Genomic DNA, 23,558 nt, shown 5'->3' with positions numbered 1-23,558 from the left:
GGGCACAGAGTGGGTGGGTACAGGCTGGCCTAGGGGCGTGGTGATTGGCTCATGTGTTACCTAGGAGGTGTTTCCGTCTATGGCGGCATGTTGTTACAATTTCGCTGCGCTTGTTGAGGGATGACAGGTCTGGACGGTAAATAATAAACAGTTTCTCTTTCAAGCATAGGTTGCATCTTTTATTACCACTATTGTAAGGTGTGCTGGATGCAAGAATTTGCCATGTTATTGAATATTCAACATTATTGTCTTTGAGGTCCCAAATGTGTTTGCTGAGTTCTGTGGTATTTCGCAGGTTTTTGTTCCTGAAAGAAGCCTTGTGATTGTTCCATCTGGTTTTGAATTCTCCCTCGGTTAATCCTACATATGTGTCGGATGTGTTAATGTCCTTGCGTATTACCTTAGTTTGGTAGACAACTGATGTTTGTAAGCACCCCCCGTTGAGAGGGCAATCAGGTTTCTTTCGACAGTTACATCCTTTGTTGGTTTTGGAGTCGCTCTGTCTGGGGGTCGACGGCTCATTTGCAATTGTTTTGTTGTGGTTTGAGATGATTTGTCGTATATTGTTCATGCAGCTGTAGCTCAATTTAATGTTGTTCTTGTTGAATACTTTTCTTAGGGTGTTGTCTTTGGGAAAGTGTTTGTCAATCAGATTGAGGAATTTGTGTCCAATGTTCGTTGAGACGTTTTTGCTGTATGGGGGGTTGTACCAGATGATGTTGTTTCGTTTTCTGTTCTTTTTTGGCTGGTTTCCTGGCATGGGTTCATAGGTGAGGGTGAAATTGTATCCGCTTTCATCAAGGGCTTTTTGGTACGGGGGGGTTGCTTGGTCAAATTCAGCTTTGCTGGATGACAGCATGCTGGATGCAAGAATTTGCCATGTTATTGAATATTCAACATTATTGTCTTTGAGGTCCCAAATGTGTTTGCTGAGTTCTGTGGTATTTCGCAGGTTTTTGTTCCTGAAAGAAGCCTTGTGATTGTTCCATCTGGTTTTGAATTCTCCCTCGGTTGATCCTACATATGTGTCGGATGTGTTAATGTCCTTGCGTATTACCTTAGATTGGTAGACAACTGATGTTTGTAAGCACCCCCCGTTGAGAGGGCAATCAGGTTTCTTTCGACAGTTACATCCTTTGTTGGTTTTGGAGTCGCTCTGTCTGGGGGTCGACGGCTCATTTGCAATTGTTTTGTTGTGGTTTGAGATGATTTGTCGTATATTGTTCATGCAGCTGTAGCTCAATTTAATGTTGTTCTTGTTGAATACTTTTCTTAGGGTGTTGTCTTTGGGAAAGTGTTTGTCAATCAGATTGAGGAATTTGTGTCCAATGTTCGTTGAGACGTTTTTGCTGTATGGGGGGTTGTACCAGATGATGTTGTTTCGTTTTCTGTTCTTTTTTGGCTGGTTTCCTGGCGTGGGTTCATAGGTGAGGGTGAAATTGTATCCGCTTTCATCAAGGGCTTTTTGGTTTGAGATGATTTGTCGTATGCATGGTACGGGGGGGTTGCTTGGTACAGCTGCATGAACAATATACGACAAATCATCTCAAACCACAACAAAACAATTGCAAATGAGCCGTCGACCCCCAGACAGAGCGACTCCAAAACCAACAAAGGATGTAACTGTCGAAAGAAACCTGATTGCCCTCTCAACGGGGGGTGCTTACAAACATCAGTTGTCTACCAATCTAAGGTAATACGCAAGGACATTAACACATCCGACACATATGTAGGATTAACCGAGGGAGAATTCAAAACCAGATGGAACAATCACAAGGCTTCTTTCAGGAACAAAAACCTGCGAAATACCACAGAACTCAGCAAACACATTTGGGACCTCAAAGACAATAATGTTGAATATTCAATAACATGGAAAATTCTTGCATCCAGCACACCTTACAATAGTGGTAATAAAAGATGCAACCTATGCTTGAAAGAGAAACTGTTTATTATTTACCGTCCAGACCTGTCATCCCTCAACAAGCGCAGCGAAATTGTAACAACATGCCGCCATAGACGGAAACACCTCCTAGGTAACACATGAGCCAATCACCACGCCCCTAGGCCAGCCTGTACCCACCCACTCTGTGCCCTATATAAACCATGGTATGCGAATGCTCCCATTAAAATCTCCTGATGATTGAGGGTACCCCCCCTCATGAAACAGGCCTGTAGAGATAAATGATAAATGATAAATGGGTTGTACTTGTATAGCGCTTTTCTACCTTCAAGGTACTCAAAGCGCTTTGACACTACTTCCACATTTACCCATTCACACACACATTCACACACTGATGGAGGGAGCTGCCATGCAAGGCGCTAACCAGCACCCATCAGGAGCAAGGGTGAAGGGTCTTGCTCAGGACACAACGGACATGACGAGGTTGGTACTAGGTGGGGATTGAACCAGGGACCCTCGGGTCGCGCACGGCCACTCTCCCACTGCGCCACGCCGTCCGAGATGAAATAGTCTTGTGATTTTTTTTCCCACACATACATATATATATATATATATATATATATGTAATAAAATATATATAGCTAGAATTCACTGAAAGTCAAGTATTTCTTATATATATATATCTTAACCACGCCCCCAACCACGCCCCCCACCCCCCACCTCCCGAAATCGGAGGTCTCAAGGTTGGCAAGTATGCATAATACATAATACATACCTACTCAGTGGCCTAGTGGTTAGAGTGTCCGCCCTGAGGTCGGTAGGTTGTGAGTTCAAACTGCGGCCGAGTCTTACTAAAGACTATAAAAATGGGACCCATAAACCTCCCTGCTTGGCACTCAGCATCAAGGGTTGGAATTGGGGGTTAAATCACCAAAAATGATTCCCGGGTGCGGCACCGCTGCTGCCCACTGCTCCCCTCACCTCCCAGGGGGTGAACAAGGGTGATGGGTCAAATGCAGAGGACAAATTTCACCACACCTAGTGTGTGTTTTACAATCATTGGTACTTTAACTTTAAATACAACTTAATATAGGCCAAAAACTTTAACGGCACAGTGGGAGAAGGAGACCGCACGGAGGCAGGGACGTTGTTAGCTTGCAGCGTGTTTATTGAAATATATATATATATATATATATTTGAAGTGTGTGATTAACCCAAATGTATACGGTGTGACTATGTGTAGCAAGTATGTGAGGAGTGTTACCATGTGGTGTTGAAGGTGCGTGTTGAGATCCGTGCGGAAGTCCAGAAAGAGCAATGCAGGCTCAGAGGTCCAAGGACAGGCAGGAGGTCAGGGGCTGGAGCGAGGCGTCGTGGTCCAAAGGTAGGCGTGAGGTCGAGATCCAGGAAGGCAGCAAAGAGTCCAGAGGGGATCCAGGGAGATAAGACACACAGCTCGAAACCAGGGGATGACGAAGGGTTGCTGGATGACAAAACAAGACAAGACACAGTGGGCACGACACAAAGAGCGAGGAAACACATGAGCAAAGAAGCGAGAGATGTGAGAAGCTTACTGTACAAGTAGCTACGTTCTGGCACTGGAACGCAGGACACGCTGGCTTTTGAAGGCAGGAGACAAATCAGTGTCAAGTATGTTGATTGCTGAGTGACTGCGCGGCAGCAGCAGGAGAGGAACGGTCGTGGGCGTGTCAGGAGGTGCACTCCATGGAGCGCACAGCAGAGTGAGAGGCGGCAGGTGTTTGAACCGTAACAAAAACAAGTAGCATATGCTTTTTTAATTAAAAAAAATATTTATATATTATTATATCTACGATGTGGTGAAGCTGCGACATTCGAAGTGTGATGTAATAAGGGATGACTACATTTAGTACGACTGTATGATAAGCAGTGTTGGGACTAACGCGTTACAAAGTAACGCGTTACTGTAACGCCGTTACTATCGGCGGTAACTAGTAATCTAACGCGTTATTTTTTATATTCAGTAACTCCGTTACCGTTACTACATGATGCGTTACTGCGTTATTTTGCGTTATTTTTTATGTAGTATCGGCTAGAAACTGAGAAGATCTGAGTGTTGCAGCGCTGCTGAAGAGGTGACAAAAAAGAGGCGCGCCGCGCGCTGCCTGTGTGTACGTGTGTGTGTGTGTGTGTGGGAGGGGGCGTGTCTGTGTCTACTATCAAGACGTCATGGCGAACCCCGAAGCCGAGTTTCTTAAAATGGAGATATTTTCAGTACGTTTCTTTTATCGACCACAAAGAAAAGAACATTTTAGTTTAATGTAAGTTTCAAATATGCTGAAACAGCGACAAAAACAACATGCTTCGACGAAGCTAGTAAAGAGACACACACTCACCTCCACTTCCAACAGCGGCTGGATTTTAACGAGGCACTGCACACTGAAGGTACACACACTCTGTCAATTCTCTTATATACTCTTTCATTTTAAACTTTTAGAGTGTTTGATTATCACATCACTCTAAATGTTTAGACTATAAAGTTCACAAACCTAAAGAGGGATACTAGTGGGCCAGGCTAATATTTCCTTTTCTCTAAACTAAGTGGGGAAATGTGTAGAGTGTTCTGGGCTTCAGACATGATTTTATTTCAGAATTCCTTGAGAAAACGCCTGGTTAGGCTTTATGTATGTAGTGTGTGCCTTTCTTGTTTTACAGCTATGTTGTTATTATGCTGTCTGTTACTTATGTATGTTAAGTTGCAGCTATTTAAAATAGTTTTGTCAATTTGTTCCGGTCTGAAACAAATTGGCCCTTTAAAACATATCTTTGTCTTTGTGTGTTGTATGTAGAGCACATTGCTTAGCAGAGTTCAGTGATGCAAATGCATGTCAAGTTGATCAACAGATTGTATTATTCTCCAGTGCAATAACAGTACTAAAATGAAGGCTAAAAGGGCATTAAATGGGGCCTTAAAAAAATGAAAAATAAATATATAAGTAACTAAATAGTTACTTTTCACAGTAACGCATTACTTTTTGGTTTAAGTAACTGAGTTAGTAACTGAGTTACTTTTGAAATAAAGTAACTAGTACATGTAACTAGTTACTGGTTTTCAGTAACTAACCCAACACTGATGATAAGCCACCATAGAGCCAAGTAAAGCTGTAGCAAACAGTAACAGCTCAATCTGTCACACTCTTGTGACTGTTTTGGACTTGACTTGTTTCTTCCCGTTTGTGTGGTGTTTAAGTTACTGTCCAGTACTCTTATTTTGTAGTTTCACTTCCACTGTTTGTCCACCAAGTGCTCGTTCCCACACCTGCCATTTAGTTTTCTCGAGAGCAAAGCTATATTGTGTATGTGCGTGTGATGTAAACAAAGTTGTGCAAGCACACAGTCATTGTGAGTTTGCTCTTGGGTATAACAAGAGTTAAGGTAGTGGGTAGTGGCCAAGTGGACTTGGCAACTACTTCAGGCCGTGACGACCCTGCCTGACACGAGTCTCGGGCTCAGCTGGCTCCGGCTGACAGTACCCGGTATGGGCCCCTGTCCAGGGTTACGGATAACGGAGTGGAGCCCCGCAGGCGGTCTGGTGTTCGATACGACACTTTTCCGGCAGCTCCTGCAGCCAAACTGATGCCAAACGTATCGCTATGCTTTCCTTTGGACTACGTTAGTAAGGCCGAGAGGGGGATTCTGACGAATGGGCTACCCAGGATCTCCATACCTCTAGCCCAGGCTTGCGCCAAAAAACTGGAGAGGCTACTTCAGTGCCACTGTCAAAAGTAGCAGAAACAACACAGTTATGAGTTATAAGCCGTTTTCGATTGGCATAGGATATCGGCGCTACGGGTTATCTCCGTCGGTGGGAGGGACCATCGCGTCCTACTGGTCAGTTACCGCCCACCTTAAGCTGGGAAGCCCCCGGTTAATAAGGTACTGACCCGCCACAGGCCGCCTGCTTCATCGGGTGCTTGGAGCTTAAAGGACTGACTTGACAAGCGGACTGTAAATACTGCACCAGGCAAACAACGAAAACAGAAAAAGCTGCCTGTCTTGCGTTTAGCAAGCTGGAACGTCAGGACCATGAGTCCTGGCTTCTCGGAAGATCTATCCACAGTTGACGACAATCGGAAGACGGCCATCATCAACCGTGAGCTCAAGAGGCTCAACATCGATATTGCTGCCCTGCAGGAGACGAGACTCCCCTCAGACGGCTATATCAGAGAAGAAGACTACACCATATTTTGGCAGGGAAGAGAGCCACAGGAACAACGTCTGCATGGCGTCGGACTTGCAGTGAGGAACTCCTTACTCTCCTCAACTGAACCACCAAATGGAGGCACAGAACGCATACTTTCTCTTCGCCTGTCAAGTGCTTCAGGCCCAGTAAACATCCTGAGCATTTATGCTCCTACTCTTTGCAGCTCTGCAGAGGCAAAGGATCAGTTCTACAATCATCTAGACTCTATCATCACTGACATTCCTGCCACTGAGCACCTGTTCTTACTAGGAGACTTCAATGCTCGAGTGGGATCAGACCATGACTCCTGGCCCAAATGCATTGGACACTTTGGCATAGGAAAACTAAACGAGAATGGACAGAGACTACTAGAACTTTGTATTACCAACACATTCTTCTCAACAAAGCCACATCACAGGGTTTCCTGGAGGCATCCCAGATCAAAAAGTTGGCATCAACTAGATCTAATCATCACAAAAAAATCGTCAATGAACTGCGTTCAAATCACCCGCAGCTATCACAGCGCTGACTGTGACACGGACCATTCACTGATTGGCAGCAGGGTGCGTCTTCAGCCCAGACGGATTCACCGTACAAAGCAGAAAGGTCGCCCACGCCTAGATACTGCCAAAATGCATGCCCCCGACCTACGTGAATGCATCGCCGAGTCCATCGAAAATGCACTCCAGGACTGCCCTGCTGGTAATGCTGAACAACGATGGAACTACATCCGCGATGCTGTTCACAGCACAGCCATGGCCATCTATGGTAAGAGAGAAAAGAAGAACCCAGACTGGTTTGTCGCTGGGCTTGCAGAGATGGAGCCCATCATCGAAGCCAAGAGAACAGCCCTAATGAGTTATAAGAACGATCCATCTGCAAAGACACTTGAGGCTCTCAGGAAGACAAGAAATAACGCCTAACGCATTGCAAGGCAATGTGCTAACAGCTACTGGCTCGACCTCTGCGAGAGTATCCAACTGGCTGCAGATAACGGTAATTCTCGTGGCATGTATACAAGTATGAAGAAAGCTTTCGGACCAACTACCTAGAAGGTAGTGCCACTGAAATCCTCCACTGGAGAAGTCATCACAGACCGTGGGCTCCAGATGGAAAGATGGGTCGAGCACTATCAGGAACTCTACTCCCGGGATATTGCAGTCAATGACTCTACAATTGAGAACATCGAAAACCTACCTGTCATGGATGATCTCGACAAGCTCCCAACCTTAGCGGAGCTCAAGAAGGCAGTCAACTCCCTTACCTGTGGCAAAGCTCCAGGCAACGATGGCATTCCCACTGAGATCATCAAGAACAGTAAGGACACTGTTCTTCTAGACCATCTTCATGAGCTTCTATATCAATGCTGGGATGAAGGAACAATTCCTCAGGATATGCGTGACTCAAACATCATCACACTGTACAAAAATAAAGGTGATCGCAGCGACTGCAACAATTACCGTGGAATATCCCTCCTAAGCACTGTCGGGAAGACCTTCGCTAGAGTGGTACTCAACAGACTGCAATTGCTTGCTGCCCGTGTATATCCAGAATCACAATGTGGATTCAGGTCGGGGAGATCGACCATTGACATGATATATTCTATTAGACAATTACAAGAGAAATGCCGTGAGCAGAGACAACCATTGTATATCGCCTTCATCGACCTTACAAAGGCCTTCGATTTAGTTAGCAGGAAGGCTCTCTTCAAGCTTTTGCACAAGATAGGCTGCCCACCAAAGCTGCTGAAGCTGATAACATCATTCCATGAAGATATGCAAGGAACTATCCAGTGTGACGGCTCCGCATCAGCCCCATTCCCAATTGAGAATGGAGTGAAGCAAGGATGCGTGCTTGCTCCTACGCTCTTCGGAATCTTCTTCTCGTTGCTAGTCAGAAGCATTCAAATCATCTGACGATGGTGTTTACCTGCACACAAGGAGCGACGGGAAACTGTTCAACCTCGCACGTCTCCGGGCAAAGACCAGAGTGCGTAAAGTCCATCAGAGAGCTGCTCTTCGCAGATGCTGCTGCTCTGGCCGCACCATCAGAGGAAGCACTACAGAGGCTGATCAACAGCTTTTCTGATGCATGCAAAGACTTTGGCTTAACTATAAGCCTCAAGAAGACCAACATTATGGGACAAGATATGCGCAACATTCCAAGGATCTCCATTGTAAACCACACCCTGCAAGTTGTTGAGAACTTCACCTATCTTGGCTCAACCATATCCAGCAATCTCTCTCTCGATGCCGAGCTCAACATCCGCATCGGCAAAGCATCTACAACGATGGCTAGACTCTCCAAGCGCGCTTGGGAGAACACACTGCTAACCATCAACACGAAAATGAAGATCTATCAAGCCTGTGTTCTCAGCACTCTACTTTATGGCAGCGAATCATGGACCTCGTATGCACGCCAAGAGCGCCGTTTGAACTCCTTCCATCTTCGGTGCCTAAGGCGGATTCTGGGAATCAAATGGCAGGATCGCATCCCTTATAAGGATGTCCTCGAGAAAACAGGAATGAAGACAATCTTCGCTCTCCTTACACAACGACGTCTGAGATGGCTTGGCCATGTAAGTCGAATGGATGACACTCGCATTCCAAAAGACATCCTGTACGGAGAACTGGCCTCTGGAACAAGGGCTGTGGGAAGACCTGTCCTTCGTTTTAAAGATGTGTGTAAGCGTGATATGAAGGCCAGTGACATCAACACATTAAACTGGGAAGCTTCTTCAGCTGAACGTGGGAAATGGAGGAAGTTAGTGAAGGAGGGCGTACATCAGAGTGACTTAAGAAGAGTAAGACAGTGGGAGGAGAAGCATGAACGTAGAAAGCGAACAGTCACACCCCCACTGAATCAACCAACAATACAATATGTATGCAGGAACTGCAACAAAGCATGCCTGTCAAGAATTGGCTTATATAGTCACAACAGGCGTTGCACATGACATGAATTGACATTTGTGCGCAAAACTCTATTGTCTCTCGAGACAAACAGATGCCAGAAAAAGAAAAAAAAAAGAAAAAATAACAAGTGTGAGTGACAGCACTTTGATAAGGAAGGTGGAAAACACTATTGAATTAAAAAAAAGAAGTACGGATGTGGCATACTGTGGATACTTGGTTCATATGATTTGGTTTTCAACAGACCCATCCCATCCATCCATTTTCTACCGCTTATTCCCTTTTGGGGTCGCGGGGGGCGCTGGAGCCTATCTCAGCTACAATCGGGCGGAAGGCGGGGTACACCCTGGACAAGTCGCCACCTCATCGCAGGGCCAACACAGATAGACAGACAACATTCACACTCACATTCACAACCACTGTATATCCATGATAACCGGGAGTTGCACAATTATAAAATAATGTGTGATCATTTGGTTGGCTTGAATGAAAGTTTTAGGATAGAATGTTCTAAACCAGTGTTTTTCAACCACTGTGCCCCGGCAAACTAGTGTGTCGTGAGATATTGTATAGAAATTTTGCAACTTCACCGAATTGGTCCAAAAAATATTTTTTGCAAATCAATAATTATAATCTGCAAATAATGTGCCGATCTCTAGTGTCTGTGCTGTATAGAGCTCGGCAGGTTAACCATGTAATACTCCATATCAGTAGGTGGCAGCAGGTAGTTCATTGCTTTGCAGAAGTCGAAATGTGTCGAGGATGGTTTGCCGTGATCCCAATATGCAGAGCACCGCGGGAGACGGAGTGCAGGTAAAATAGTATGTAATGATTAAACCAAAAGTGAACAAAAGGGAAAGGAAAAAGCACTGAAGCATATGCAAAACGAAAGTAAAACTGAACTTGCTACAAAGTAAACAAAAACAGAATGCTGGACGACAGCAAAGACCTACATCGTGTGGAGCAGAGATGGCGTCCACATAGTACATTCGTACATGACATGACAATCAACAATGTCCTCACAAAGAAGGATAGCGTACGCACAACTTAAATAGTCTTGATTGCTAACACAAAGCGTACACACAACTAAAATAGTCTTGATTGCTAACACAAAACAGGTCAGGCAATAGCACTCAAAGGAAGGCGTGAAGCTGCTACAGGAAAATACCAACAAAACAAGAAGAAAGGGTAACCAAAATAACAGCGCAAGACAGGAACTAAAGCATTAGAAACAGGAAAACAACCACAAACTCAAAATAAGGCACAACAACCTGGTGGAGTTTCATTTTTTAACATTTTTCTGTTGGTGGTGTGCCTCCATATTTCCTTTTATTAAAAAAATGTGCCTTGGCTCAAAAAAGATTGAAAAACACTGTCCTAAACGCTGCATTTGTGTATTTCGAAAGAGTCATTCCTTTCGGCTTCTGCTGAGTCATCATCTTGAGTAATGCTGTGCAGGATAGTGGAGTGGGTTGGTGTTGACCTGCATCCAACATCACTCAGATCCACCTTGGAGCGCACGGCTGAAGGACATCAAGGACAATTAGCCCCCCCAAAAAAATGCTTGCTATTCTTCAGTGTGTGCTACACATGCACAGTCACACTCTATCTCCTGAGAGGGAGGACAAAATCAGCAGAAATGCTGACGTCAGGTCTTTTAACCCAGTGCAGAAATGCCAGCATCAGGTCATTACTGTCCTTTTACAGCGTAGGCTGCATCTGTTTAATGACATGTCACCTTTCTTCTCATTTTCAACGCATCTTCCGTTCAGGGAGACTATGCTCACCAAGTCGGCGGAGGGCATCGAGTGTCCTCGAAAATGGGATGGTCTGCAATATGGGCGGAGCCAGAGGTAGAGGGATGCTGCCGGACCACTGGGAGCAGGCGTTTAGTGATCCAGGAGAGTGTCCCTACAAAGAGTGAGTGTTTGGATTTGAATTCTCAGGAAGAAACAGAAAAATACAATGAATCCATTAAAAAATGTTTAGTAGATATATCGGGATTTGTGTGTACACAAAAGCAAAGGTACGGAAAAATGTAAAACTAAGATCTTATAAAGGAGTTCACCTATGGAATAATTTAGAAATTTAACACTCAATAGATTTAAAAACATATTTAAAAATAATACTATGATGACACTCACAATAATACTTTGCAGTTTGAAATGACCTTACTGGGCAGCTGTTCCTCTTCCCCAAGTCTTGCTGCTGAAGTTTAAGATGAACATTTGCCAGTAGTATAACCGGAAGAGCTAGCCTTCCTTTGCTAACCATGCTCCGGAGTGTTCCACCGCACTTTTTAAAAAAAAATCTTGTTGTCGTTTGTTGCCGCGGTCCGAGCGTCTGGTTAACATAGCATGCTAGCGCAGAGAAGGACTTCAGCCTAGCTGGGTCGAAAAGTTAGAAATGACTGTGCTCTCTCAGCTTTATCAAGGTCGCCCAATAATAATACAGTTTTTCAGAGTATGTCCTTTGAGCTCTGCACAAGAATGCAGGAAAATAAGTAAAAATTCACTTGGACAACTCCACGACGCCCCCCTCAGGAGAACGCCAACTTAGATATTATAGCATAAAGTTTACAATCTGCAATTATTTCAAAAGTGCTAAAACAACTTTATACAAAGTTTGCTGTTCTTAAAACCAATGTTTTCTTTTCTAGTATCGATAAAATAGATGAATTCCATTTTAAATCATATCTCCAGGAAGGACAACAGATTGATTTCCTTCGATCTTAGGAATATAAATTGATCTATCACTATATTGATCAATCGTTACACCCCTAATTTGCAGTCAGTTTGTTGTTATGAGGAAATATACATTAAATGATAGCTAACATTAGTAGCTATACTTTGCCAAATGTTCTATGGTCATTATCACATTTTCAGCCGTCTTCACATAAAAGGTCAGAGACAAAGCAACACACATAGGGAGTCAGTCTTTCAGATGCTTGCCGAGTTGAATTATTATCCTACATCACATCACAAAGGCGTATTTTTTCTCCCAAATTATGTTTTGTGTTACATTCCTCGAGGTTTGACTGCAAAATTACCTCCCTGCTTGACACTCAGCATCAAGGGTTGGAATTGGGGGTTAAATCACCAAAAATGATTCCCGGGCGCGGCCACCGCTGCTGCTCACTGCTCTCCTCACCTCCCAGGGGGTGTCTAAGGGGATGGGTCAAATGCAGAGGATAATTTCACCACACCTAGTGTGTGTGACAATCATTGGTACTTTAACTTTAACTTGAATGTGCTTTCATACAGTAAATATTTCTCTTAATTTTTTTGCTTGCAGAATTGTACACTTTCCATATGCTTATCTCCTACACATATCAGTGTCTTTGTATGCCCCTTTTCTTTTGATTTGCTTTTGTCTCCAAAAGCTACAAGAGAACCAGCTGGCAGAGTCCTCGAGCTCCAAGCAGAGAGTCGATCTACAAAAATGAATGTGAGCCTCTTTGTTTCTTTCTTCCCTCATCCTCCTTTTGCATGTTGTCATTATCGGGACATGGGTGGCATGTGAAACGGCTGAACGGGCCCAAAATGATGCTACATATTTATCAAGTACGGAAATAACAGCCACAGCCAGCTGGTTGAAGTCAAATGAGATGGAATGAGCTTTTGGCTGAACTGAGACGTGTAAGTGATTAAGGCCTAAAGCTCGGCACCACTGGCACAACGCCATGCTTGTGAGCCGAGGCCGGCGGGCTCGCCACATGTATGTCATGTGATTGGCAGTGGTATTTCATGAGTTGATCACATGATTTGCTGCAAAAAGAAGAAATACATGCTCTGGTTTGTTGTAAGTGACTGATATAGCTGATTACTCACCTGAGATTGGTAGGTCGTGAGTTCAAACCCCGGCCAAGTTTATACCAAAGACTATAAAGATGGTACACCTCCCTGCTTGGCACTCAGCATCAACGGTAGGAATTGGGGGTTAAATCACCAAAAATGATTCCCGGGCGCGGCCACCGCTGCTGCTCACTGCTCCCCTCACCTCCCAGGGGATGAGGGTGATGGGTCAAATGCAGAGGATAGTCTCACCACACCTAGTGTGTGTGTGACAATCATTGGTACTTTAACTTTAACTGTACCACAGCCCATAAATGAGAGACCTCGGCAGGCTGCATTACTTTTTTGCAGCCAGCAAGCGGTGCTACAGTTCCCTTCATTTGAAAGCAATGTACTGTCAAATGTGTACTCAAAAGTTATTATCTGACTATAAAACAAAACCAACAAAATTGATAAATATCAATGTTTAAACATTGTTATTAAAACCCAAAAATGTGAGTAAAATAAAAATATTTTTGGGGAATAATAATAAATGACAAAATGAACTGGAAATCGCATATACAAATATACAACACAAGGTGATGATGTGTATTTCTGGTTTTGTCATGCTCGTGCGGACCTGATCGTTGAATAAATGCTTTTATTTGATAAGGAAAGCCTGCACAATTACAGCTGTTGCAGCAAACCTGGCGGAGATGTTAGCCAAATGAAAATCTTTCTCCCTCTCCTTATTCACCTTACAGGCAGTCTCTTACTATTTGTTGTTGTGGTCTTGGAGCCAGCCAGTGTGGACAAAGCCCAGTTTGCAAAACATCTATGCGTGGTCACTTTGATCCCTTGAGTCGAGTGACCTCTGACCCCTGATCTATGGGTGGGGCCTCCTGTCAGATGTTGCTAATGTGTGTATACTCCCTCCTAAAATCCAAACCCTGCGTACCTTTAAGGTCCCCAATGCCCTAGGGCAAGAGCAGGCACTCTTGATTGATTGATTGAGACTTTTATTAGTAGGTTGCACAGTGAAGTACATATTCCGTACAATTGACCACTAAATGGTAACACCCGAATAAGTTTTTCAACTTGTTTAAGTCGGGGTCCACTTAAATTGATTCATGATACAGATATATACTATCAGATATATACTATCATCATAATACAGTCATCACACAAGATCATCACATTGAATTATTTACATTATTTACAATCCGGGGTGTGGAGGGGAGTGGGGGTTGGGTTTGGTTGTTATCATCAGTCATCAACAATTGAGAACAGAGAAATGGATATTGGAACAGTGTAGGTCTGACTTGGTAGGATATGGACAGCAAGTAGTGGGCAGAGAGAGAGAGAGAGAGAGAGAGAGAGAGAGAGAGAGAGAGAGAGAGAGAGAGAGAGAGAGAGAGAGAGAGAGAGAGATCGAGAGATCAGAAGGCATAAGAAAAGCTCTCTGGATGAGCTGTGATTGACATCTGGACCTATCTAAGGATGTCTTCCCTTAATGGAATAGTCCCCTAACAAATTCTCTGACCAAGCTCACAATCTTATAAAAAAAATGTACACACTACAATTTACAGACACTTCAGTGACAATAAATATTTGAATAATGAACAAAGCGAAATATGTTAAAATATTAAATGTTAAATATACGATATCTATTTTTTTGTGTAGAAATATGGGGAAATAACTACAGAAGTACATTACATTCATAATCTGTGTTAAAAAAAAACTTTGTTAGAATAATACATAATGTTTGTTTTCGAAAACACTCAAACCCTTTATTTAATAAATCAAAAATATTGAAATTTAAAGACTTAGTGCTATTGCAAACAGCTAAAATTATGAATGAAGCACATAATAACCTGCTACCCAAAATGTACAACAATTCTTGTCAACAAAAGAGGAGAAATATAAACTTACAGAATATTGAAAGTTAAAATATGTGTATGAATGTACAAGACTATCAGTATGTGTAATGCAATTATGTAATGGATTAAGCAAAGAAGACAAACAATGTGCTGATATGATTCAGTTTAAGAAATTGTTCAAACTGAAAGTCATGTTTACAAGGAAGCGGAATACTGTTAAAAATCTTGAACCTGATCAATGAATGACACATAATCTATCACCTCTTCAGTAAATTATGTGAACCATACAGTAAGTTAACGACCTATTCATGTGAGCTGTATTGATAATTATGAATCCATTCATTCATTGCTGTGTTTAAGATCGAACAATGAAGTGAACAATTGTGTAAGAAATGATCTCCAGACAAAAAAGGGGTAGCATTAAAATAAGCTCTCCTTTTTTCTTACTCCTTTTCGTACATGTTAGAATGTGAAACTGTACACATGTAACTGTAATCATGTTCAAAATATCACTGTTGTTATTGTATTACTTGTTATTGTTTTGTTTTGGGTTTCTTTCTTTTCTTCTCCTTTTTTTTAACATGTCCGAAATAAATACTCACAAAACAATACAATATTACATTACAGATGGTACTGTAAGTATAATTACATGTGAAGTAGTCTGCTATTGATTTAGCTTTCAGTTTGTGTGCATGTCAACTTAATATAGTGGTAAAGTATTTTAGGGAAGGACCATCTGCCATGTTTTTACTTTATTTCCCCTCTCACTCCTAAAACCTGTCAGCGACCATTAAATCGTACAAACACACACACAACAAACAGTTTCACTGCTCTTTTGCTCCAAATCTAGCCTGGCAGTAATCTTTTCACTCACGCCACTTTGGACACTTTTATGACTTTCCTCAGAGGGGAATGTCCACACTATCTTATGTTCCTTTTTCTGTTGCTGTATATTTTTTTGTCAGGGTTCACCGAGCACCCTGAGGATCTTCAGGGTTTTCTTGTGCGCACACATTTGATCAAGGGCTCCAGAGGCTTTGGTTTTAATATTGTTGGAGGCAGCAAGCCAAGAGAGTTTCTGCAGGTCTACAGTGTGACTTCAAGTGGACCCTCAGCACTCAAGACAGGTGACAATGCACGCGACAGTCGTTTCTTTTGCTATAACTGTGTGGATTACTGTACTGCATCATATTTAGTAACTGCCTTATAGTGCTATTTACAACACCACAAAATTCACCAACAATCAATATAACTCTATTTATATATGCTTTTAAAATGCAGGCAAGTGGTAAAACAAAGTGCTTCACAGCAGTAAAAAAAAGAAAAAGAACAGAAAAAAAAACATACATAAACGTACGCACATACAGGACTGTTGACAATAACAAAACATGACATGGCACTGAGGATTAAGGAAAAGAGCCATCTTTGAGATGTTCACACTGGAGAATAACTAAAAGTAACGGCATCTAAAAAATGATTTAAAGCCTTTTAAAATATGTGTAAATGATAAATTGATAAATGAATTAAACATAAAATAATGATCATAATAACAATGATAAACAATATCAATAATAATAATAGATATTATTTGTAAATAAAAAACATTAATAAACAATGTCAAATGTATACCCTTTTGTAATCTCTTCTTTTGGCAGTCAATCTTTTTTTGATGGTTGTGGTTTGAAAAGGAAAAAAAAAACAATACAGTAATAATTTAACGGTAAATGTTAATTGCTCGGGTGCTGCTTCACATAAATCTTAAATGAATAAAAGATAAAGAAGAAAAGCAGATACATTTAATGTGTTGTATGACCATTTAAGTATATTGCAGTATAATGTAAGACCATCACATCGGTGCCATAACAGCAGACAGTGACATATTTTTTATCGCTCTACTTTTCATTCCAAACTCTTTGGGATTATACAGAAAATTCCTGATTTCCTGCATGGAGTATATTGTAATCAGTTATTAATCCCCCAGGGTAGCACACTCTAATCTGGCTATGATATCACATGCATATGCAGCTCACCGATGTAAACACTCCCAACAAAAATGTCTACGAGCTGCTATCACCACTGAATAGAAGTGAAGCGTATCCTGTTTGTAGGGATTGTTCTAGTTTATATTTGTTATTAGGCTGCTGGTTTTCAGGGATTAATCATTAGGATTAGTCCACACCCGCACAAAATAAGTATACTCTTGAGCACACTTCAGCATTACGTACATTCAACAAGAGCACTTTAATGCAACACATGCAGACTCTTGCCAAGGCTCAGACATTCTAAAAGTCTCTCAGTCAAAATATCCTACACATTTACAATCACAGCATACGTTTGTATTTAACGTTAATGTAATGATCTGAAAACATTGCAGTTTCTGTACTTGCATGCACACAGCAAATTAAGTTTTTCAAGATTTACTGTACAAAAGTCTTGCCCATTTAAAACCAATCTTGATAATAAATTGAGGCTCTTCTATATCTGTAGCCAGGAAGTTGCATGTTAACCAATTGCATTAAAATCATTATCGAGTGCAAATGTCAAAGCCAATACTAACAGTGTGCCTTTGTACTTTTAACAGCGGACATCCTGGTATATGTCAATGACATTTGTGTGTTGGGAATGTCTCACAAAGAGGTAGTGGAAATGCTCAAGTCAATACAAGTGGGCCACAGTGTACAAATAGCAGTCAGAAGAGGATACCCCATGCTATACAACCACGAAGGGTGTCTCAAGCAGTCCCCTCAAAGGTTACAAGACAGTGAGGACCCCATCTTATTGCCTACCACCTTCCAGCCTCAGTCTCTTCACCAAATACCTCGACGCCTGACACCAACTCCCCAGACCCACCACTTTAACGGCTTCCACAGCGATTACATGGAACCTGGCATGATCCTTGACGCTAATGGAAATGCCGCTTCATTAGCCAGCAGACAATCCTCATTCAGACGCTCCAGTTTGAGCAATACTGCCTCTCCGCCGCTTACGCGCCCACCTCGCTCCCTGAAAAGTTTGGCCCGACTGCAGTCACTTGATCCAACACTTGCAAGCCAGAGTGACAGTGAAGTGGTCTCTGCAATTGGTTCACACAGGTAACACTATACCCAATAAGATAATCTACTGACATTCTTTCCTTTTAGAAGTCAACATTATATACTGTATATAAATAGGATTGTCTTATTTTTGTGTGTTTAATGATCTTATTTAGTTCTTTATGGGGAAAAAAGTATTTGCATACGTGATGTTGAGACGATTAAACCATGTGATTTAGCCCAACTTATTACTTCACATGGATTATGACGACATCATATGCTGTAGATGAAAATGTATAATGTTACAAATAAAAAAACATATAATTTTGGCGTTAATAATAAAAACATGCGTTATGTAGTGTCTTTTTCAGGACGTAGTGTGTAGTCAAAATTGAACAGTGGCCTCTGGAGGCCAATTGACTTTGCATTCTCCAGTCAAACAACATTGGGCCTGATCTACTAAAATCCAAATAACCACATGCTAAACAGCGTGTGCAAAATAATAAAATAAAATTGTTTGTACTATTAGTGGGCGTGTGGCAGGTGATCTCCTAAGACTGTGTGCACAATTATTAAGTGTTAAAATGTAGCATGCCCTTCTCATTGCAACAACACATCATCAGTAGGGTAAAACTAACCTGTCCGACGACGGTCTAAACCCAGCTCACGTTCCCTATTAGTAAGTGAACAATCCGATGCTTGGTGAATTCGGATTCACAATGATAGGAAGAGGCGACATCGAAGGATCAAAACGCTTGTGTGTATTGCCCAAAGAAACACTAATTTCCCTCCACATTTATGACATCGTATATGTCCAATGGTCCAACAAATTTTGTTTTGTTATGTTGTGGAATATGCAGCACACACCACATTTTCTGAACAATATACTCTAGAAGTATGATCGACTCGACGGAACCTATTTTTGCCACACCAAAGGAGTGCTCTGAGAGGCACCGGTGTTGTGATGGTGCATCTCGAATTATCCAGAAATGCATGCAAAAATGCATGAAAATGCATATTGGAAGATATTTTTTATATAGGATATATAATGATAGGCAGCACGGTGGTGAAGAGGTTAGTGCGTGTGCCTCACAATTTAGAAGGTCTCCCCGGGTTTGCATGTTCTCCCCGTAACTGATTTCCTTCCGGGTACACCGACTTTCTCCCACCTCCAAAGACATGCACCTGGGGATAGATTGATCGGCAGCACTAAATTGGCCCTAATGTGTGAATGTTGTCTGTCTATCTGTGTTGGCCCTGTGATGAGGTGGTGACTTGTCCAGGGTGCACCCCGCCTTCTGCCCGAATGCAGCTGGGATAGGCTCCAGCGACCCCGAGAGGGACAAGCGGTACAAAATGGATGGATGGATATATATTGATATATTTCTTATATGAAAAAAATAAAGGCAAAATTAGTTTTAATCAGCCCCTTAAGTAATCTAGCAGCTCTAAAATTATAAAACCATATTGCTGAATAGACAATAAGTCTATTTTTATTTATGTTGACGCAGACGTAGGATGGAGGATTCTTTCGTCATTGCTGTCTTTTCAGCGCCATCGCCGCCTTTCTTACAACCATTTATGCGTAACGGTGCCAATTTGCAGGCACATTTCAAACATGGCAGCACAGTGGTAGAGGGGTTAGTGTGTCTGCCTCACAATACGAAGGTGCTGAGTAGTCTGGGGTTCAATCCCAGGCTCGGGATCTTTCTGTGTGGAGTTTGCATGTTCTCCCCGTGACTGCATGGGTTCCCTCCGGGTACTCCGGCTTCCTCCCACCTCCAAAAACATGCACCTGAGGATAGGTTGATTGGCAACACTAAATTGGCCCTAGTGTGTGAATGTGAGTGTGAATGTTGTCTGTCTATCTGTGTTGGCCTTGCGATGAGGTGGCGACTTGTCCAGGGTGTACCCCGCCTTCCGCCCGATTGTAGCTGACATAGGCTCCAGCGCCCCCCGCGACCCCGAAGGGAATAAGCGGTAGAAAATGGATGGATGGATGGATGGATTTCAAACATGCTAAATATAGATGCAAAACAGCGGCTGCATAACAGTTAGTCTTGATAAATCATATTGCGAGAGTCCATGAATATATTTGCGTCTCCTAGTATTGTTGGCGTTCTATAATTAGCATATATTCTGCATATACATCAAGACACACACGCTAAATGGATGGCACTCTCTATTTTGCTCATTTATGAGACAAAATCATCTGCGCATGAGCTTAGTAGATCAGCTTTGCGTGTGCTGTGAAGTTTGCACGTGTTTTGATGCACACAAACCTTTAGTAGATCAGGCCCTAGTGCGGTTTGGGGATCTCAAACAAGCCATTCAGTCACCTGGTAAAATGTGATTTTAAGTGAATACTCTCCCAGACTTACTATGCCTTCAACGGATCTAAGGTAAATTGAGTTTGAGACCCCTGGTGTAGTACATAGTGGCAGAAAGACACTTTCATTCATTTTAGGCAATACTGTAACTGAAACTGAAAAATGTTTCACCCATTACTTGTTCTTTCTTCTTTCTTCTCATTAGGGCATCAGTGATCCGTAATCACAACAATAACTCCCTCTCCACACAGCCCCATCATTTACGTTACAGTACATCCAAGTCATCTGAGAGTGACTTATCTACCTATACCTTGCCCGTGTCCCGTCTGCCCCTGCCTCAGTCACCCAAGAGGCCCTCGTCCTCCCCAGGTGGGCCTCGCAGTGCTCACGTCCGCCTCTTCAGTCCAGAGTCCTCCCACCTCAGACCTCCATTAACACCTGACAGCCCTCGCCACCGCATCTTCAATGGTTTTCATAGCAACACCAGCAGTCCTAACAAGATGTCCTCTCCTGGAGCAATGAGTGTGGGTAGTGGACTTAGAGGATTCAGCGGAGGGGAGTTGGTGCCGGTGGCTTTGGCCCAGAGTGAAGGAGACAGGGGCCTGGGGTTCAGCGTGATGGCTGGTGGTCCTGGGTGCAGGATGACCGTCGTGAGGAGAATCTGGGATAGGAAGCAGTGCAGTACTTTACAGCCAGGAGATGCTATTGTCAAAATCAATGGAGCTGATGTTCAGAGTCTTAGTTTTGCTCAGGTAACGTTTTCAACACTGCAAGCAGGATAACAAACCACTCTTTATTGTAAATACTGTACAGTAGTACCTCAACTTATGTGTTCAATTGGTTTTGTGACAGAGCTCTTAACTCAAAACACTTGTACGTTTGTTTTACGTTTGTTTGTTTGTTAGTGTCTCCTACTGAATTGAATTGAATTTTTTTTAATTGGTGCTTGATGCCCCCCCGCCCCAAAAAAACACCACCATTTTAATATGTAACATGCTTTTAAAAAAAAACATTTACGTAAAAAATATTGTATAAAACAATACAATAGAATGTACCATTAACAACTACAATAGTTTTATGAAGTAATGTAATAATAAAGTACAGCTTTTACCTTGGAGAGTGGACTTCTATGGTATCTCCTTCGAGCTGTTTCTCTGTTAAACAAACATTCAGCAGCTTCTCCAAATTTTCTTGGATACATGTCCACTGTGGTGGGGGGGGGGGGGGGGGGGGGGGGCGTGGCTTGCGGGCCCGCAGCGAAGAGGAGTGTGCCAGGACCGGCTTCGAAATCAGCGACAGGTGCGTAGATGGCCCTCCTGGGCCTGGTTATCTAATCACCTGTCGCTCTGTTAAAAGGCAGCAGCCGGGAGGAGAGAGTTGTTGGAGTGGGAGTTGGAACTGAAGTAGAGTCGGAGCGAAAGCGAGAGAAAAGACATTTGCTGAAAAGCCACAAAAAGACTGTATTTGGAAAAATAAAACGTCATTGTGAATCTGACCTGGACTCTCATGTCAATGCTTGGTGGTCCGAAGAACCCACTGGAGGGCAACCTCCACAATTTTATTTTTGCTGGGGCTTGGGCCCTCCTCCCAGCTTTCCTTTATTATGTCCAAAACCCCATGCAGCCTCCTGCCGTATAATAATTCGAAAGGCGCAAATCGTGTGGAGGCCTTGGGTACCTCCCGCATTGCAAACAGTAGGGGCTCCAATCATTTATCCCAATTTGGTTTGTCCTCGTGCGTAAACTTACTACGTTTTCAGCGTCTTATTTAGCCGCTCCACCAGCCCGTCAGTTTGTGGGTGGTATACGCTCGTGCGGATCGCTTTAATTCCCAATAATCCGTATAGTTCCTTTATCGTGCGTGACATAAAGGATGTGCCCTGGTCAGTCAGAATCTCTTTCGGGATTCCAACTCGGGAGATGACCTGAAAAAGCACTTGCGCCACACTCTTTGCAGAGATGGAGCACAGCGGCACTGCTTCGGGATACCGGGTTGCGTATTCCACCAGGACTAGCACAAAATGGTATCCCCGTGTGCTCGGGTGGAATGGTCCGATGAGGTCCATGCCAATTCTTTCGAAGGGGACCTCCATGAGGGGCAATGGGCGCAAGGGCGCCTTGGGGGTGGCCGCCGGATTGACCAGCTGGCAGTCCAGGCAGGCTGTACACCAGCGGCGCACGTCTGCCCGGATGCCCGGCCAATAGAATCGGACCATTAGCAGATTGAGTGTCTTATCATACCCCATGTGGCCAGCCATAGGATTGAAGTGCGCCGCCTGGAAAACCATTTCCCAGCGGCGTTTCGGCACCAAAAACTGGGTGATTTCCTCTCCTGACTGAGTGTCATGGCTCACTCGGTATAATCTATCCCTAATGATTAAAAAACGAGGAAATACCCCTTCAATACACTCGAACTGCTTCGCCAAGTTGACTCCACACAATTCAATGGATATCATTCAGTTCTTCTCAGCACTGTCCTTTCACATCCAATTTTACCTTACCATGGTTGGAAAACAAATGTTAATGCCTAGCTATAAGATAATGCTAGCGAGTAAGACACAATGTTTTGATTGGATCTTATGGGGTTCATTGTGACGTCACATTAGTTATGTCAACTAGTGATAGGAATGCTTGTAATTACAATTTTAGCTTTCAACTTAAAGCATAGAAATGAGCCAAAAGACAGCTATTACCTCAAAACACTCTTGAGTTGGGGCACTTTTAAGATGAGGTACCACTGCACTTCAAAACAAACTAGTATGATCTACTGTGTTTTGTTAAAAACAATTCCACATCTCCTCTGTCAAATGTCATGTGTGCTCTCCTAAAGCTGAGTTCTAATGGAAGCCCTTTCATCACTGAAATGTGTTAAAAGTGATTGACCCTTATTTAATACAGCATATTTTTTTCTCAGGTACAAACAGTTCTTCAGGAGCATACCAAACAAGGAGAAGTCATCCTGTTGGTTTTCAGGGGAGGTAAAAACTTTAAAGTCAGGGTTCTTTATAAGACTTATATCTCACATCTTTCTCATTGTTATCATCAGGCATCTATCATTCAACTATTTCCCCCGGCTCCGTTCGGAGACTCCCCCCTCCTCTACTCCACCCTCCTCCCCCACCTGGTGGCTCAGAAAACAACGTCATGCTCACCGATTCATTTGATTCCTTACCCATGCCCCGTACTTCATTCAGTACCCCTCCATCCCCAGCCCGGACAAATTCTTCGCTAATCCAGAGCACCAGTTTCTTGGAGTCAATTCCGGTCACTCTGACCATGGAGCCCAAAGACTGGATCAATACGGGTCTGGAGGAAGATGCCGGCAGAGTTACAGAACCCGATTCAGGTCTCGAAATGCGAGAAGACGAAAGAGTCCGACCACTGAGAGGGTTTGAAGTTGAGTTGAGGAGAAAGCCAGGGGAAGGGTTTGGATTTGTCATCGCCTCCCACGATGTGGAGAATAAAAAAGGTGAGAGACCACTATACCAGATCCTATTCTGTCACATATTTTTA

The 23,558-nt window shown here is 43.0% G+C and overlaps 1 protein-coding gene across 4 annotated transcripts in view; it reads left to right on the top strand.

Annotated features, from left to right (window-relative positions):
* magixb (MAGI family member, X-linked b) overlaps positions 1-23,558 on the top strand; it is a 126,193-nt gene that overhangs the window by 81,079 nt on the left and 21,556 nt on the right. For all 4 annotated transcript variants that reach the window (XM_061983256.2, XM_061983246.2, XM_061983237.2 and 1 more), the window contains exons 6-12: positions 10,804-10,951; positions 12,414-12,478; positions 15,650-15,811; positions 17,266-17,776; positions 20,252-20,798; positions 22,960-23,023; positions 23,092-23,514. In XM_061983256.2, the coding sequence (XP_061839240.2) occupies positions 10,804-10,951; positions 12,414-12,478; positions 15,650-15,811; positions 17,266-17,776; positions 20,252-20,798; positions 22,960-23,023; positions 23,092-23,514 (1,920 nt within the window). The remainder of the gene's footprint in view (positions 1-10,803; positions 10,952-12,413; positions 12,479-15,649; positions 15,812-17,265; positions 17,777-20,251; positions 20,799-22,959; positions 23,024-23,091; positions 23,515-23,558) is intronic.

Source organism: Nerophis lumbriciformis, linkage group LG01, assembly GCF_033978685.3.
Source record: "Nerophis lumbriciformis linkage group LG01, RoL_Nlum_v2.1, whole genome shotgun sequence".
Taxonomy (NCBI): Eukaryota; Metazoa; Chordata; class Actinopteri; order Syngnathiformes; family Syngnathidae; genus Nerophis; species Nerophis lumbriciformis.
The sequence above is the reverse complement of the archived record's forward strand: the minus strand, read 5'-3'. Positions and strand labels throughout refer to the sequence as shown.